Source organism: Trachypithecus francoisi, unplaced genomic scaffold (assembly GCF_009764315.1).
Source record: "Trachypithecus francoisi isolate TF-2019V2 unplaced genomic scaffold, Tfra_2.0 Lachesis_group20, whole genome shotgun sequence".
NCBI classification, from domain to species: domain Eukaryota; kingdom Metazoa; phylum Chordata; class Mammalia; order Primates; family Cercopithecidae; genus Trachypithecus; species Trachypithecus francoisi.
Window position 1 is genome coordinate 36,320,538 of NW_022681466.1, and position 19,198 is coordinate 36,339,735.

At 34.8% G+C, this 19,198-nt stretch overlaps 1 protein-coding gene across 13 annotated transcripts in view; it reads right to left on the reverse strand.

Moving 5' to 3' along the window:
• Positions 1 to 19,198, reverse strand: part of BCAS3 (BCAS3 microtubule associated cell migration factor) — a 736,060-nt gene that overhangs the window by 519,203 nt on the left and 197,659 nt on the right. For all 13 annotated transcript variants that reach the window (XM_033183763.1, XM_033183759.1, XM_033183754.1 and 10 more), the window contains 3 exons: positions 15,685 to 15,792; positions 9,455 to 9,531; positions 472 to 548 (listed from right to left, as the gene is read on the reverse strand). In XM_033183763.1, the coding sequence (XP_033039654.1) occupies positions 472 to 548; positions 9,455 to 9,531; positions 15,685 to 15,792 (262 nt within the window). The remainder of the gene's footprint in view (positions 1 to 471; positions 549 to 9,454; positions 9,532 to 15,684; positions 15,793 to 19,198) is intronic.

A 19,198-nucleotide genomic window follows, 5' to 3' on the forward strand; every position in this document is an offset into this window, starting at 1 on the left:
CCTTAAATGATCCACCTGCCTCAGCCTCCCAAAGTGCTGGGATTATAGGTGTGAGCTATCACGCCCAGCCCTGTCAATTAAATTATTCTATGCCCAGGTTTCTAATCTACCAATGAAGACAGACGTTACTCCTGCCTCCTGATTTCTAAAAAGTCAGAAACTACTTTCCTTAATACCACTACTGTGGTCATCTCAATGCTGTACTTTTAATAGGATGAAGTTCTTTATATAAAACCAAGCTTAAACAATTAAGGTTCTACAGAGTCTGGACTTCATGACAACTGCCAAACATTTATAAATCCTTTAAAGAGTTCAATTATCAGTTGCACAATTCAAACCAAACCAAAGCAAATGAACTAGTAAGTTAAACATTTATTACTGGTAATCACCTATGGAGCATAGGTATTTATTATGGAAAATCCTTCAACACTTGCTCCATTACAAATAATCCAAACACAGGCCACGTCTTACCTTGTTTTCTGCATAAGCAAGCCAGCGGCTCCCAAGAGCAATAGGATTCATGTTTGGCCCTGGACATGGATAGCAGCCTGAAAAATTTCAAATGGCACTATTGAGAAATTTCTTAGTAACTTTTCTGTTGGTGCATCATGTCGATGCCAGAAAAACAGAAAAATCAAATGCTTATATTTTTTCAAGTCTCACATAAAATTCCCGTAACACTAGTAATTATTTTGTTAGCTAAGCATTTTTTTCCCTCTATTTAGTTTCCTTTTGGCTTAATTCTTTCCCAATAAGAAACAAATCTGGAAAGAACTGGTCATCACTTTCAGCAAACACTGGGCATTTTATACAGTTATTCCTAAACAAGAGAATGAAGTTAAGAGGGGCCATTTTAAGTCTAACACTCATAAATCAAGGAAGAATTTTGGGAGAGGAGAGAGAAATGATATGACAGGTTCAGGAATTTAAAGACAAAAGAAAATGAGACTATCAGACATGATACTACAATGGGGAGAGAAAAAGAACGAGTATTTGACCTCATTGAGGCCAATGAGGACAAGTAACTCTGAAAGCCTGCCTCCACAGAAAGATGTTGGGGAACTGCATAATCCTTTGTATTTACATTTCACTCAATATCATTCTTCTTGTTTGCAGTTCTAGCCAATAACAACAGTTAATTGTTCTATGACATATATTTACTGTTTATTTTCTATCTTCCTCCAACTTGATTAGAGGGATATATAAATTGAAGAATCTGTTTTCTTCACCACTGGCTCTCCCCTGCCACCACTCGCTACTCATTCTGACTATGTTCTTATTGCTATGCTCAAAAGCACTAAAGAAGCACACCTTACTGTCGCTTCCAGTATATAGCCATTTTGAGCCCAGCTCCCTAAACTGCCATCTATCTTGAATTTTTGTCTTGAAAAGAAAATAATAAACTTATAGAGAAGAGACAGACCCTAAAACAAAGTCCACATAAATAAAATAAAAGCTTTCTCATTTTATTGCTCACTTTTTTAAAAACTGTTCATTTATGCTACTGTTTGAAGGAATATGTTTGCAATACTTTGGGTTTCTGGAAAACTGACCTCAGGTTAACTGTAATATTACTATTATCTATTAAATGCATATTATGGAAACATATATAGGATAAAAATGCACTAAAATTGTACAAAGACAACATGCTCTAATATAAATTGTGTAGTATTTACACAATAGATTAGATTCTTATTGAATAAATTAATCTTATTCATTAATATAATTTTATATGAGTATGTATACATGTATTCCACTGACAATTTCAGAGCTGAAGAAATGGGATAAATATGATCTATAAGAAAGTTTTTCCCCTTTTAAAATTTGTCATGAAAAACAGAATCAAGTACCTGTGAACTGTGGTGTCACATTAGACATAGCTAATCTCCTGAATTAGCTTTAAAACTAAATAATCTAACTCTCAGTCAATTCTGATAACCACTTTAACCTCACAAATACAAAAGGATCCTAAGGAAAAACAGTTTACAATTCTTCATTTCATCTTTTGAGTCCATATTTTTAGAGTTCAGTGGACCTCAAGAATTACAGTATATTGTAATGAAAACAACCATTTTCCTGCTTGCCAAAAGAATGCTTTATAGCTGGAATCAGAGAACATAAGCCACTTAGCACCATCCCAACCTTATAAGCATGACTCCTTTAAAGATTAACCTTTGCCTCTAGGTAAACTCTGAAAACAAGTGCAGGGGTTGGGGGAACATGAATGTCTATAATACTAGGCCTAATTCTAACATGTTTACAATGTTTTTGGACAAAGAAAGAAAATTGGATGTTAAAAGAACTCATTTCCCAATTTAAATGAATGTAAAAATTTTTTAGAAGCACACTATATTTTTCCATTACTAAAAAAGTAATTAAGAAGGTACATAAGCATGATGCAATTTTAGATGGCATCCTTCCAGAAAGTGGTCCTAACGGAGAGGCAACCTGAACTCTTTTCAAAAAACAAAAAACTGAACTACCCTCTATGATACTTTGCCTTATTTTTTGTGGCAAGGACAAATAAAAAGTCTCTTTTTTTTTTAAGAAAACAGGTATTTACATTTATAAGTCAACTGATTTTCAACAAGAATACCAAGACAAGTCAATGGTGAAAGAAGTCTTTTCAACAAATGGTGCTGGGACTACTGGATATCCAAATGCAAAAGCATTTAGACTGGAATGAAGGTGGACCCCTAGCTCACACCACATACAAAAATGGAACAAAGGTTTAAATATAAAAGCTAAACAATTAAATTCTTAGAACAAAATATTGCAAATTTTCATGACCTTGGATTAGGCAATGGTTTCTTACATAGGACAAAAGAAAAATACATAAATTGGACTTCATCAAAACAAATGCAAATTTAACATTCTTTAAAGAACACCATCAAGAAAGTGAAAAGACCAGGCCAGGTGCAGTGTCTCACATCTGTAATCCCAGCATCTTGGGGGGCCGAGGCAGGTGCATCATGAGGTCAGGAGATCGAGACCATCCTGGCTAACACGGTGAAATCCCGTCTCTACTAAAAATACAAAAAATTAGCTGGGTGTGGTGGCGGGCGCCTGTAGTCCCAGCTACCTGGGAGGCTGAGGCAGGAGAATGGCGTGAACCCGGGAGGCAAAGCTTGCAGTGAGCCAAGATTGCGCCACTGCACTCCAGCCTGGGAGACAGCGAGACTTTGTTTCAAAAACAAAACAAAAAAAAAAACAAAAAACAAAACAAAAAAAAGAAGAAGAAAGTGAAAAGACAATCTAAAGAATGAGGGAACATTTTTTGCAAAAAATATATCTGATAAGTGACATATCTACAATACAAAAATTACTACTACCACTCAGTATTGAAAAGACAAATAATTTTAAAATGGACAAAGATATACAAATGGCAAATAAGCACATTAAAAATGGTCAGTGTCATTAGCCATTAGGGAAATTCAAATTTCAAAATTACAAAAACTTGTAGCTAAATGTTCATACCCAAGAGAATATATGTCCACTGAAAAACTTGTGCACTGGTGTTCATACAAGCATTATCAACAACAGCCCAAAAGTAGAAACAAATCAAATATCTGTCAACTAATGATCAGAAAATGTGGCATATGGCTGGGCGCAGTGGCTTACGTCTGTAATCCCAGCACTTTTGGAGGCCAAGGCAGGTGGATCACAAGGTCAAGAGATCAAGACCATCCTGGCCAATATGATGAAACCCCATCTCTACTAAAAATACAAAAATTAGCTGGGTGTGGTGGTGGGCGCCTGTAATACCAGCTACTTGAGAGGCTGAGGCAGGAGAATCACCTGAACCCAGGAGGCGGAGGTTGCAGTGAGCCAAGATTGCGCCACAGCACTCCAGCCTGGTGACAGAGCGAGACTCCATCTCAAAAAAAACCAAAAAACAACAACAATAAAAATGTGAACATCCTCCCCAGAAAAACACATAAGCATATAAAACATTAAATACTATTTCACAGATTTGTTTAACCATCATACAGCTGATTAACAACTCTCATAAGTTTTTATGAGTTTTGAGTTTAAAACTCCTGTTTTATTTTTGGTTTACTTTTCATGTATATGAAGCATACCATGAATTTCAGAGTACTGCCATTATAAGACTCAATGGGTGAGAACTGTGTGCAGAGAATGAAAAAGTCACAAGTTAGTTCATTGCATACATATTCACTGAGTGTCCACTATGTATCCGGCACCAGCACAGGCCCTAAAAACATCATAGTGACCTTGTCCATCTTATGGAGAACCCAGAAAAACAAACATAGGTCTAACTTTTAATGTAAGCTGAACTTAGAACTCACACTAACCTATCGATGAATTCTCATAAATATTACAAACCTGTTTCTTCATATAAAAGCAAAGCTCCTCTTTCAAAATTTAAAGATAATTTTGCACTTTAAAGTAAAATTTCCATTCCTATTTGTTCTATTTGTTATCAATCATTAACATAAATGAAGAACACATTAAAACCAAGAAATAACACTAAGATTATAAGAAATAAGTTTTCTCCTCCAAGTAAAAACAGACACCAATGGAACAAGATTGCTTACTGTACATTCCTTTGATCTCTCTGGAGACTTCATATCTACCTTTCAATTTAAGAACACTGAAAATGACTGCTAATGACATCTATCGGTCTTTGTCTTTTGTTTTCCTAATCATACATGGGTTTTGGATTTCCACATCAGACAGCTGCCCAAGGCGACTTTTTCTTTATATCCAAATACAAAGGTGTCTCCTTTCTCATCATATTGGATGCGTTCCATTAACAGTCCTATATCAGCTCTCTCTTTACCTGTTCCTTCCACCCTTTGGCACAAATTCCCATGATGCTTGCTCTGATGGACACAGCTGTCTCTACTTATTTTACAGTCCCTTCATTGTATTCGTATATAACCAATGCACTAAAAAGGTATTATACAAAACCTTTTCAAACTATTTTAGAAGATAACTGCTTGCATGATCAAAACAACATCCTCATTAAGTGGAGATCTTGTCATTTGACATGGGCTATGTAGTCCTGCTTTAAGAACTAGGTACCAATAAATGGAGAAAAACTATGTGCTACAGGCAAATGAACTACCACAAATGCTATCTCAGTGTACCCTGTCCCACCCGCTCCCTACATCCCAGTATCCTGTCCTCCAATCTCTATATCCTATACCTTTCAGTCTAACAGGCAAAACCAGCTTACAGGCATGGGATTCATCTGACAAAGTTTCAGTCTGTAGAAAGGAACAGGAAGAAGATGGAGAAACTGGAGGAAAATGAGATTCTTTCAACTTATGAAGTGGCACCCTTTGTTGCTTAATTTTAAAAATCTGGTCATGGTAAATTTTGCTCTAAATATTGATATAAATCACTTTAGAGGAAGCTGTAATTTCAAAGAAAATCGGTCAAATTCCTTCATTCAAATATTTGCAGAATATCATCAATCTTACCAACCTAAAATCATATGTCATATGCATAAATTTGACCCCTAGGGTTTTCAAGAAAAATAATTTGTAACTAAGAATGACATACTTCCTAACAGAAATATGAAATAAAATACATTACTAGTATTGGTAAGGGTATTTGTAGATGAACAGGTAAGGGGGACCTATAGTGAAAGGCTACATCAAATTGTATCCAGAGTACAAAGAAAGAAATCACAAACATATGTTACTGTTGCTTTCTGAACTTTTTCATATTAAGTGTGTATTGAAATATAATATACATGCAGCATTACCCAAATCAACAAAGTGAACACATATTGAACACATAAATAACAACCAGACAAAAAAAGGACATTATAGATTCCCCAAAGCACCCTCTTATACTCCCTTTCAGTCACTATTCTTCCCAAGGATATGCACTATCCTACCTTCTGACAACTATATTAAAATTAAAAACATCTTTCCTCACCAAGACATTACTGGCCGGGCATGGAGGCTCATGCCTGTAATTCTAGCACTTTGGAAGGCCAAGGTGGGTAGATCACCTGAGCTCAGGAGTTGGAGACCAGCCTGGACAACATGGTAAAACCCCATCTCTACTAAAAATACAAAAATTAGCCGGGCATGGTGGTGCAAGCCTGCAGTCCCAGCTACTCGGGAAGCTGAGGCAGGAGAATTGCTTGAGCCCAGGAGGTGGAGGCTGCAGTAAGCCGAGAACATGCCACTGCACTCCGGCCTGGGCAAAAGAGTGAGACTCCATCTCAAAAAAAAAAAAAAAAAAAAAAAAATAGACATTACTGGGCTTATATACATAGTTAATTACACTTATTTCCAACATTTATTCCCAGAAATGACAGAATGTACTTTTATTTACTACTCCTTTTTCAACATTTTAACCATTTAAGTAACATACATGTCAGATTTTATGAAATCCATACTAAATAGATTTTAAGGAATGCCCAACCCATGGGAACCATTATGCAAACATTACTCTGAAAGAATAAATGATAATCTTTATGGGTCAGGAATTACTAAAAGTTCGTCACTGTGGACCTCCAGACACTTGACCAGGACTGAACTAAAAGCTGCATTTCACTTTTAAAGTACCTTTCTACAGTACCACAAACACTGTTGACCCCTCTAGATCTCTTCTTCCTGTAGTGAAGAATTCACAGAATACAAGAGAGACTAATGCTTTAACAAAACTTGTTTTATCTATTCAGTGGTCCAGCAATTCAGGGGGTAGTATTCAGGAATACACAGCAAAGATGTTCCAAAAAGACATTAAGGAAAAAGGAAAGCATGAAAGGCATTAAGAAAGACTGCTAACAACTCAGTCAGTCTCCTGTTCGCTTTTATCAAATTTGACTTATGTTTCGTGCTTACTAAAAGTTTGCAGAACAGAAGATCCCATTTTCAAAGAGGAAATCCTTTAGAGATAGACAGGAGAGATACTGCAGATACGACAGAGACACTCAAGAGCTGACGCCTATGAAGACATAATTTTCTAACAAACTCATCCTTTCCAAAATTTCTGGATTTACCCCAATGTGACTTGTAAGAGAGAAATGTCATTTATCTCTATATATAGTGTGTATGTGTGTGTATTCATTTCTTAAAATATTCACCACTTACTTTTAATTTCCAACTCAGACCTATAAAGATCTGTACTGATCCTATATAAATAATTTTATTCCTCATCTGATAACTGTTGGCAGAGAAACACTACATTTTCAGACACACTATTATCACAAACATTTTCGTTAACTAAACATCCTGAAAAAGAAAAACTTGTGCTTTGAAACCAGAACATAATTTTGATAAATGTATTCATCTTTAGTGAATTGGGTTTTATTATTAAAAGAACAAAAAAATCATTAATATTTTTATGTTGGCAAGGACATAATAGACACACTATGCCTTCCATGGTAAAACTTTATTTCCTCAATCCAAAACAAACTGAGTAACTCTCCTCCTCTCCTCTCAATGAGATTACTGTCTAGCGGCAAACCGATACAAAATGTATACAAGATAGAATGTAAGTGCCTTAAGAGAAGCAGAGATGACATGCTACAAAAGCATTCCCAAAGGGTGTTGGGTAACAAATGAGGTCTGTTACCAAATACATATGGGAAATAAAGAAATGTATTAAATAAATTTAAACAGACAAAATACTAATCACCATTGCCAGTCTCAACAGAAGGTAGCATTTTCTAAGCATATTTGATCAGGGAATCCTGATTTGCAAAGTATGTTGAAAATCTAATGTTCTGCCAACAGACGGTGGGAAATGTTATCTTTAGGGGATTTAAAAGGAGAAGTTGCTGTAAGCTAAAGGGGTCAAGAAAGACTTCATATAAGAATTACTATCTACACTGGGCCCAGAAAGATACGTAGGATTAAAACATCATAAGGAGAAGAGGTATTAGTGAAAAGGCCATTCCAGTCACGAAGACAAAGGAAAAATATACCTCCAATAAAATGAGACTAACGAGTGATTCAAATTAAATGGGACATAAGAAGCATGAAAATTGAGTTGCAGAAAAGATTTAGCAAGGACGCTAAACTTTCATAAAGTAGGTTTTGGTGTACCAAAAACCTTGGGAGTTTCATTGGTAGTAAACGGACAAGATAACCACATATCTGTGTTCACTCAGGACTTTACAAGTTTACATATGTTGATCAGAGTTAAATCCAGTATGGCAACTGTGCAAATCAAAAGACTGCAGTTTGGATAATTATATAATCACTTGGTAATTTTTCAAGTTCTTATCTTTCAGATGTATATAATAAATATGTACAAATTACATTCTATAATGCCTGCAATATGCTTCAAAATAATCGGGGAAGGGGTATAAATGAAAAAGACTGTCCATTATTTGATAGTTGTTGAAACTAGATAATAAATGCATGGGTGTTTATCATACTACTACTCTAATTATATACATGTATATATTTCCCAAAATAAAAAGTTATTGCTTGTGGCCTTTACAGGAAAAGAAATGGCATATCTGTGGCACTAGAAATTTAATTAAGATACAGTATTTTTGCCATAGCACTATATTATTACATGTTTACAAAATAGGCCAAATTATTGAAAACTGAAGACATTTATATATTTAAGATACATTTAACCATTTCAAATAGCAATAAAAGCTTAGAAGAATACATACTCTATTCTCTCTTCTGAGTAAAAGGTTTTTCCACTCTTATCTCTGTCATATATGGTTTAAATTGAGAAATTATAGTAAAATTGGTCATATGAAATTGCTAAATTGCTTTCTTTGAAAATGTGCCAACTTCTATACTGATTCTGCCAATATATTTTCCAAGGCTCTACATGTTTACATTTTTTTCCATGATACAGAAAATCTGTAAGTTGACCCAAATGAGGACTTACCACAAATTCTCCTATTACAAAATCTCAAGCTGCCAAATACTCCCACGGAAAAGCTGCAAATATTATCAATTTACAAACACAAACAAAACTTTTAAAGGAAATTGTGCTTACAGCCTTATAAGTACGTAAGTTTATTTAACAGTATTGAAGGTTTTTAAACACTCTTTTAAAATATAAGTAATTATTTGAAAAATATGGTTTTTTAACCTTTTGGTTAAATGACAGATACTAATGTCAGTAGAAACAAATTTTGCTCATATGTAAAGGTACAATGTATAAAAATACGGTATGTTAAGCAATTTAACAATTGCTTTGAAAGTATGAAATAGCTACATGAAACTAAATCACAATTACTCAAGGAGAGTATGTAGGGAGAAAGTGAGGTAACCTACAACAAAGCTTGCTTAGTAATATAAAGAAAATGTGTTGGAAAGTTGAAAATATATATCATACAATTATATTACTCAATGAGAACATCCACAGAATCACAAGAAAATCATCAAAACTGAAAACATTAAATACTGTTGAGAAAATTAGTTAGTTTTCTGATTGTGTCAAGTAATTAGTATAAACTCAAAGGCATAAGAAGGGAAAAAAAATTGGTACATACTTGTGACAAAGAATTTCTTCGTGAAAGTACAGCTATCAAAGGCAGCAATTTTCTCCTGCAAGACTACGACGAGGATCCTAAAATTAGAGGGGGAAAAAAAAGAAAGAAAAAAGTGAATGTGAAATTCTGTAAGTGGAATCAGAAATGCATTATATCATCTAGATGAAAACAAGTGCCTACTAATACAATTTTAAAATTAAACACTTCCTATAATATTTAGGCTAGAAACTTCTGCCTCTTAAAATGTGTAAAAATATAAACCACAAAATCCTATATATAAGTAAGATAGAGATGACTAGAAGAAAAGTGATGGAAGAAAAAACTACCACCTCAAAAAATGTTTGTCTTTTAATAAAGTTTTGCTTTGGCCAGGCATGGTGGCTCATGCCTACAATCCCAACATTCCTGGAGGCCAAGGCAGAAGGATCACTTGAGCCCAGGAGGTCGAGACCAGCCTGGGCAACATAGGAAGACCCTATCTCTATAAGAAATAATAAAAATAAATTAGCCAGGTGTGGTGGTATGAGCCTGTAGTCCTAGCTACTCAGGAGGCTGAGGCAGGAGGATCACTTGAGCCCAGGAGGTCAAGGCTGCAGGGAGCTATGATCGCGCCACTGCACTCCAGCCTAGGCAACAGCAAGATCTCATCTCTAAAAATACAAATACATAAAATAAAGTTTTGTTTTCATTTATTTTTGAGTCGAGTAAGTCTACATTAAAGATGGATAAGATCAAGCCCAGCACAGTGTTGCACATCTGTGATCCCAGCTACTCAAGAGGATGAGGCAGGAGAATCACTTGAGCCCAGGAGATTGAGACCAGCCTAGGCAACATAGTGAGATGCTGTCTCAAAAGGAAACGGAAAAAAAAAAAAAAAAAGAATGGAGGAGATAATACATTGTTGGCTATCTACTAAAAGTGTTTTTCCAGTGATGTTTTAGTCATGGTATTAAAGATAAAATGGATTTATGTAACCTATCACTTTAAGTTGAAATGGCAGATGAATTTCCCAACACATATAAATCTAAGACAACTGCTACTCATAAATAAGTTATTTCTGATTGACTCAATATAGTAAATTTTACTAAGAATCTGTAAAAGCAGTATTTTTCTCAATGCCCAGGATTTATAAATAATTAGAAAATAATTTAGTTATAAACAATTTTTTAAAGCAAAATTCCTAAAATACATCAAAAGCCACTACTTTATGTTGTGCTATTCCTTCCAGGATATTAATATAAATAGCCAAGCTTAATATTTACCTCAAAAAATCAAATAAAGGTTATAATTGTTACTAAATATCTAACAAACTAATAGCTTATTTTTCAAAACTGGAGGCTGGTAAATCTGAGCAACAGATGCTAATATGAGTAGAAAAAAAGGAAAATGTATTATTTCATATGCATGCTTTATTAATTTTATTCATCTTTAAAAACAACAATTTCATTTACTGATGCAGAATAATTCTAATGAATGGCTACTGTTAGATCCTTGTGATTTTTTTTTTTTCTAGTTGGGCCTGTTAAAAACTTTTCTATATATATTTTACTGGGTTGTTTGTTATTAATAAATGACAATTTGCTATACATGTGTATGTGTACTCTGAATATACAAAAAGATAGAGACAATATCCTTATAAAGGAGATAATATGAAATTTTAGAATTACTCAATTGTAAATTCCATTTCTGTTCTGTTACTATACTAAAGCCTCAAACCACCTCATCTACATATTATATCAACTTAATACCCATTTAATGCCCTGATAGAAGAAAAGGCATTTCCATGTTTAAATATTAATTATCAGCATCTGTACTATTCCTTTATACACAGTGTTTGACAGAAAATATCAAATAATGGAACACACACAAAAAAATATGCACCACTATTAAGAGTCAATGGAACCAAAGAGAAAGTATTTATGGGGCGTGTGTGTGTATGTGTGTATATACATAAAGATATATACATACAGATATATATGGGGTAGGTGTATATACATACAGATGTATACATACAGATATATATGAGGTGTGTATGTGTGTATATACATAGACACATACATACAGATATATATGGGGTGTGTGTGTGTATATACAGATATATACATACAGACATATATGGGGTGTGTGTGCATATACATACAGGTATATACATACAGACATATATGTGGTGGGTGTGTATGTGTTTATTACATACAGGTATATACATACAGATATATATGGGGTGTGTGTATATATACATACAGATATACACATACAGATATATATGGGGTGTGTATGTGTGTCTATACATACAGATATATACATACAGATATATATGGGGTGTATGTGTGTATATACATACAGATATATATGGGGTGTATGTGTATGGGTGTATATATACATACAGATATATACATACAGATAGATATGGGGTGTGTGTGTATATACATACAGATATATACATACAGACAGATATGGGGTGCATGTGTATGTATATACATACAGATATATACATACAGATAGATATGGGGTGTGTGTGTACGTGTGTATATACATATAGATATACACATACTATATTTAAGTGTATATACACACATACACATGCACATATTATATTCACACATATATATACACATATATACACACACGCACATAATAATCTCATTCCTTCTCATAATTTATAAACAGAATATTTAAAACTAGAAACTGTCAGACTGGATAATGATACTATATTATGTCTACACCAACGAATTCAAACACACAACTAGCTTAAAACTGAAAAATGGAAAAATACGTACCATACGTATAGTAACAAAAAAGCTGAAATGGATATATTATTATCAGACAAACATTAAGAACATCAATATTAACAAAGGATGGTTCATAAAGGGTCATAATAACCATAAATGTATATGAATCCAATAACAGAAACTCAAAAGATTTAAGAAAAATATAATAACAATCCTATACAAATCATCATAGAAAATTCCAAAAAAAGAAATACCTTCCTAAGTGTCTAATGATTGAAACAAAACAACAGACAAGGCATAACAAGAAAAAGAAAATATACATGAATCTCCCTCATGAACATAGATGCAAAAATTAAATCCAGGAATATATAAAAAGGATTATAGATAATTACCCCTAGGGTGAAACCCAGGATGTAAGAATGGTTTAACACTGGGAAATCATCCAACATAATTTATTCTTTTAACAAATTGAAAAGGAAATACATAATCGTCTTCATATTGACTTCACTAAATACAATGCCCGGTTATGGAAAAAAAAAAAACAACCATTGGCAAACTGGAAAATAAACTGCTGAACTTGCTAATCAACACACACCTCACACTACTTTCCTATAAACAAATCTACAGCTAGAAATAAAACCAAATATCTAGGTAGACTGATCAAGAAAACAGAGAAACTGGGCACAGTGGCTCATGCCTCTAATCCCAGCCATTTGGGAGGCCAAGAAAGGAGGACCACCTGAACTCAGGAGTTCTAGACCAGCCTGGACAACATAGTGGGGCCTTGTCTCTACAAAAAAAAAATGTTAAAAAAAATTAGCCAGGCACAGTGGCACATGCCTGCAGTTCCAGATACAGGAAGGCTGAGGCAAGAGGACTGCTTGAGCTTGGGAGTTTAAGGATGCAGTTAGCCGTGATGGTGCCACTGCACTCCAGCCTGGGTGACAGAGTGAGATCCGGTCCTCCCAACCCCCAAAAAAGAAAAGAAAATAGAATTCACAAATTACCGACATCACTAGATATCCTACAGTCATTAAACTAACAATGTAGGAATTTACAAACAACTTAATTTGTTACAAACAAATTAAGGAATTTATTACAATGTTACAAACAACTTAATTCCAATAAATTAGAAAACTTAACGGACAAATGACTGGAAAGACCATTGTCAAAACTATTGATAAATTATCAAAATGAATGGACAAATTATCAAGACAAATTATCAAAACTTGTGCTAGAAAGAACTTTAAAATCTTAACAGACTTATAAATATAAAATAAATTGAATTTGAAATTAAAAATGTTCCTACAAATAAATGGTATTATCTTTCATGGTTAGAGTTAGAATTCACATGGCATTGTTTTTTGTTTAGGAGTCAAGACTTGAGCTTTTTCTGTATCAATATCTGAGTGCTGGAGCAATAATTTTTGAAAAAACTTACCTGCAGTGGAAACTTTATAAGTCACATGTCCAAAGAGGGTTGTGTGTGTCTAATCTGAGATTCTATTCTGTTGCATTGGTACACTTATCTATCTTTTCATTAGCATCAGACCTTATAAATTACTGTTTTATTGGGGGTTATAATGGGGAAGCGGTAAATGTTCTGAATCAGTGTTGCTACCTTGTTTCAGTAAGGCTTACATCATATCTTCTCTTTATTACATTTATTTATTTGAAGACTTACTAACCTTAAAATTGCCTGCCATACTGCCAGAAGGAATTTTCAAGGATACATCTGTTCCTGCACACTTCCCCAGACCCTTTTGATCCCTTAGTGCTTTAAACTACTAGGTCTCTAACACCGCCTATGCTTCTGGGAGTGAACCATAGTTTACTTATGTCCCTTCTGCACCAATAAATTCCCAACATAGTCTCCTTTCTGCCACATCATACACTCTGCCATATCACCTCTTGCAAGGACTCCTGAATAAGCTCTACCATCCTCAAATTTAAAATTTCTAGTTGTAGTATTCACTCTTGTGCAGTTATATGAATTAAGCATGGGCTACAGGTGATTTTACATGCTCCATTTATTGATACATATGTTTTTTGGAGAATGAGGAACAATTCAGATATAGGTGACTACACTTATCTGTGGGGGACCTGAAACTTTTAAATAAAGTACCTAAGCAACTGAGCAACTACATCTTGCTATTAATTCTCAGATGATATAAAATTACAGTTTTGATTTCCTCTTTAAAATGGAGCAAACATTTTAAATTAAAGAGGAAAGCAAATAAGAGAAAGAGTTTTGTGATGTTTTTTGATTTCTAATATATCTATGTAATTGAAATACAGGGAAGCTGTGGTCTAAGAATCTTCTCTGTACTTTTTGTATGTGTTCACATTATTTTTTGACCAAATAAAATGTAATCAAGTTTGTGACAGCACAAAGGACAGTTCAGGGTTAAATATGTCTGCAGGATCTACTCATTCAATAAAGTTGTTTAACACTTCTATACCCTTCTGACCAACTTGATGTGTCATGGGACAATCATCCTTCTAGCAATAATATATTGGGCATTTTTCCTGCGTCCTATAATTTTCATCTTTCTCTACTTGAATTCAAATATTTCTCTTATTAGTATGAAAACCCATCTGCCTTTTATTTGTATTTGTTAAATATGTCTTTGCCCTCCCTTCTACATTCAACCTTACTGAGTCAATTTTCAAAACATCTCTTTAAAATCTAACCTGTGAGTCTTTTGCTTCACTTAAATTTACTGAAATGGCAGAAAACAGTTTATTTTCTATATTTCATGTGCTTAGCTTTTTGATGGCATAGAAGATTCATACAAGGCACGTAAGAGCTACTGATCAAGATATTCACCATCCCAGGGCTTCAGTTTGCTTAAATGGAAAAGGAAAGTGCTGGGTGATAGAAGATTCCTAAGGTTCCTTTCTCCTCTAATGTTCTGTGATTAATTTGTCATTAGCAATAGAGGTCACATAGAAGTTCAAGATAGATCTGAATACTTTTCCAGCAATTAAATGAAATAAATTTTAAAGGATACAAATTAGTCTAGTCCCTATTTTAGCTCCACTGTGAAGTGTGAAGGAATAAAAATATTTTTAAACTTTTTTTTATAGTTCAGGAACATGCTTTTCAAAAATTTTGGTGGGTTCTCACAACAAAACTATATTTCACATCATAAATCAGCATACATAAAATACATATAAAAAGCTACATTAAAAGATTTCTCAAAACAATACTTAACATTTTTAAGTTTGCTCAGATACTTTCTATTCGTTTTCATTTTGTTTTACAAATGCTCACTATGCCCCACTAAACTGAATTTACAATTCCCTAATGGATCAAGACTAGAAGTCTCAATATATTCATCAAGAAATCTTAGAGCTATTCCACTGAACAGAATTCAGAAAGTGTTTCCTTGAGATTTTTTAAAATAAACCTGAATTAGTCACTGAAATCGGTAGAGTTCTCCACGCCCAGGAGAGCATGTTTCTTATTTTACACAAGACACATGAAAATATCCTTACCGTTTATTGCAATGGAGATCATAAATAGGGGTCTTAAATTGAATGGACTTGACCATCTCCCCAGTACGAAGTGAATACAGATCCACACAACAGTACGGTGGGCTTGTGCTAAAAAAGAAAAAAGAAAGAAAAATGTCATTTTTTTTTAAAGAAGAAAGACCAACAATCTCTATACTTTCTCATTAACATAATATTCAAATTTCTGATTAACAAGATATTAGTAAACTGATTCAAAACTTATCCCAAAAATGATCATAATACATCCCTTATTCTATGTCAACTTAGGAATGCAAAATTTGGCGAAGAAAAAAATATCACTCACCAAATTAGTACTACACAAAAGAAAAGTGATATGATTAGGCCAGCGCAGTTGCTCATGCCTGTAATCCCAGCACTTTGGGAGGCCGAGGCGGGTGGATCACGAGGTCAGGAGCTTGAGACCAGCCTGACCAATATGGTGAAACCCTGTCCCCACTAAAAAAACACAAAAATTAGGCAGGTGTGGTGGCACGTGCCTGTAGTCCCAGCTACTCGGGAGGCTGAGGCAGGAGAATCGCTTGAACATAGGAGGCAGAGATTGCAGTGAGCCAAGATCGCACCACTACACTCCAGCCTGGGCGACAGACCAAGAATCCATCTCAAAAAAAAAAAAAAAAAAGAAAGAAAGAAAGAAAAATGACACGATTATACCAACAGATACAGAAAATAATCTAATAAACTTCAAAGCCTATTCATGATAAGAAACATTTCCTTAATATGATAAAGGGTACCAACCTTAAAACTAATGAACAAAAACTAGCAAACACCCATAAAATATGAAAAGGTTTGACCCTAAAATCAGGATGTAGGAAAAAATGCTATTTATCATAACTTCTATTCAACACAGTATGGAAGGTCTTATGTATAAGCCAAGAAAAGTAATTATTACAAGGAAGAAATAAAGCTGTCATTGTTTGCTAAAAACTTGATTGTATAAAAGCAAAAAACACCAATCTGTACATAGAAATATATATCATCTGTGCACACACACACAGAGGCCAATTCACAATAAAATCCAACTGTTAGAATATATGGATTTAGCAAGGTCACTAGATAAAAGCATAATATACAAACATCAGGTATTTTATAAATTGAGAACAATTAGTAAAAAATATTTTAAAATCATATAAAATGACATTAAATATCAAAACCATTGACTATCTTGGAACAAATCTAAGGAAAGATTCATAATATATTTACACAAGAAAGAATAAAATGGTTTTTAAAAAACCTATGTAGGCCGGGTATGGTGGCTCACACCTGTAACCCCAGCACCTTAGGAGGCCAAGGTGGGTAGATCACTTGAGGTCAGGAGTTTCAGACCAGCCTGGCCAACACAGTGACACCCCATCTCTACTAGAAATACAAAAATTATCCAGGCATGGTGGCAAGCACCTGTAATCCCAGCTACTTGGGAGGCTGAAGCAGGAGAATTGCTTGAACCTGGGAGGAGGAGTTGCAGTGAGCCAAGAATGTGCCACTGCACTCCAGCCTGGGCAACAGAGGGAAATCATCTCAAAAACAAACACAAAAACACCTATGTAAAAGAAAATAACATGGCCTAAAAGACTCTCTAAATTGATAGTTTAAAACCTCATTAAAAATACACCAGAAATGAGATCTCATTCTAGAATGTATATGGAAATGCATTCCACATAATAAGACTTTTTTTCTTTTTAATTTTTTTTATTATACTTTAAGTTCTAGGGTACATGTGCATAACGTGCAGGTTTGTTACATATGTATACTTATGCCATGTTGGTGTGCTGCACCCATCAACTCGTCAGCACCCATCAATTCATCATTTATATCATGTATAACTCCCCAATGCAATCCCTCCCTCCTCCCCCCTCCCCATGATACGTCCCAGTGTGTGATGTTCCCCTTCCCGAGTCCAAGTGATCTCATTGTTCAGTTCCCACCTATGAGTGAGAACATGCGGTGTTTGGTTTTCTCTTCTTGTGATAGTTTGCTAAGAATGATGGTTTCCAGGACGCAAACTCATCCTTTTTTATGGCTGCATAGTATTCCATGGTGTATATGTGCCACATTTTCTTAATCCAGTCTGTCACAGATGGACATTTGGGTTGATTCCAAGTCTTTGCCACCGTGAATAGTGCCGCAATAAACATACGTGTGCATGTGTCTTTGTAGTAGAATAATTTATAATCCTTTGGGTATATACCCAGTAGTGGGATGGCTGGGTCATATGGTACATCTAGTTCTAGATCCTTGAGGAATTGCCATACTGTTTTCCATAATGGTTGAACTAGTTTACAATCCCACCAACAGTGTAAAAGTGTTCCTATTTCTCCACATCCTCTCCAACACCTGTTGTTTCCTGACTTCTTAATGATTGCCATTCTAACTGGTGTGAGATGGTATCTCATTGTGGTTTTGATTTGCATTTCTCTGATGGCAAGTGATGATGAGCATTTTTTCATGTGTCTGTTGGCTGTATGAATGTCTTCTTTTGAGAAATGTCTGTTCATATCCTTTGCCCACTTTTTGATGGGGTTGTTTGTTTTTTTCTTGTATATTTGTTTGAGTTCTTTGTAGATTCTGGATATTAGCCCTTTGTCAGATGAGTAGGTTGCAAAAATTTTCTCCCATTCTGTAGGTTGCCTGTTCACTCTGATGGCAGTTTCTTTTGCTGTGCAGAAGCTCTTTAGTTTAATTAGATCCCATGTGTCAATTTTGGCTTTTGCTGCCGTTGCTTTTGGTGTTTTAGACATGAAGTCCTTGCCCATGCCTATGTCCTGAATGGTACTACCTAGATTTTCTTCTAGGGTTTTTATGGTATTAGGTCTAACATTTAAGTCTCTAATCCACCTTGAATTAATTTTCATATAAGGAGTAAGGAAAGGATCCAGTTTCAGCTTTCTACTTATGGCTAGCCAATTTTCCCAGCACCATTATTAAATAGGGAATCCTTTCCCCATTTCTTGTTTCTCTCAGGTTTGTCAAAGATCAGATGGCTGTAGATGTGTGGTATTATTTCTGAGGACTCTGTTCTGTTCCATTGGTCTATATCTCTGTTGTGATACCAGTACCATGCTGTTTTGGTTACTGTAGCCTTGTAGTATAGTTTGAAGTCAGGTAGCGTGATGCCTCCAGCTTTGTCCTTTTGACTTAGGATTGTCTTGGCAATGCGGGCTCTTTTTTGGTTCCATATGAACTTTAAAGCCGTTTTTTCCAATTCTGTGAAGAAAGTCATTGGTAGCTTGATGGGGATGGCATTGAATCTATAAATCACCTTGGGCAGTATGGCCATTTTCACGATATTGATTCTTCCTATCCATGAGCATGGTATGTTCTTCCATTTGTTTGTGTCCTCTTTTATTTCACTGAGCAGTGGTTGGTAGTTCTCCTTGAAGAGGTCCTTTACATCCCTTGTAAGCTGGATTCCTAGGTATTTTATTCTCTTTGAAGCAATTGTGAATGGAAGTTCATTCATGATTTGGCTCTCTGCTTG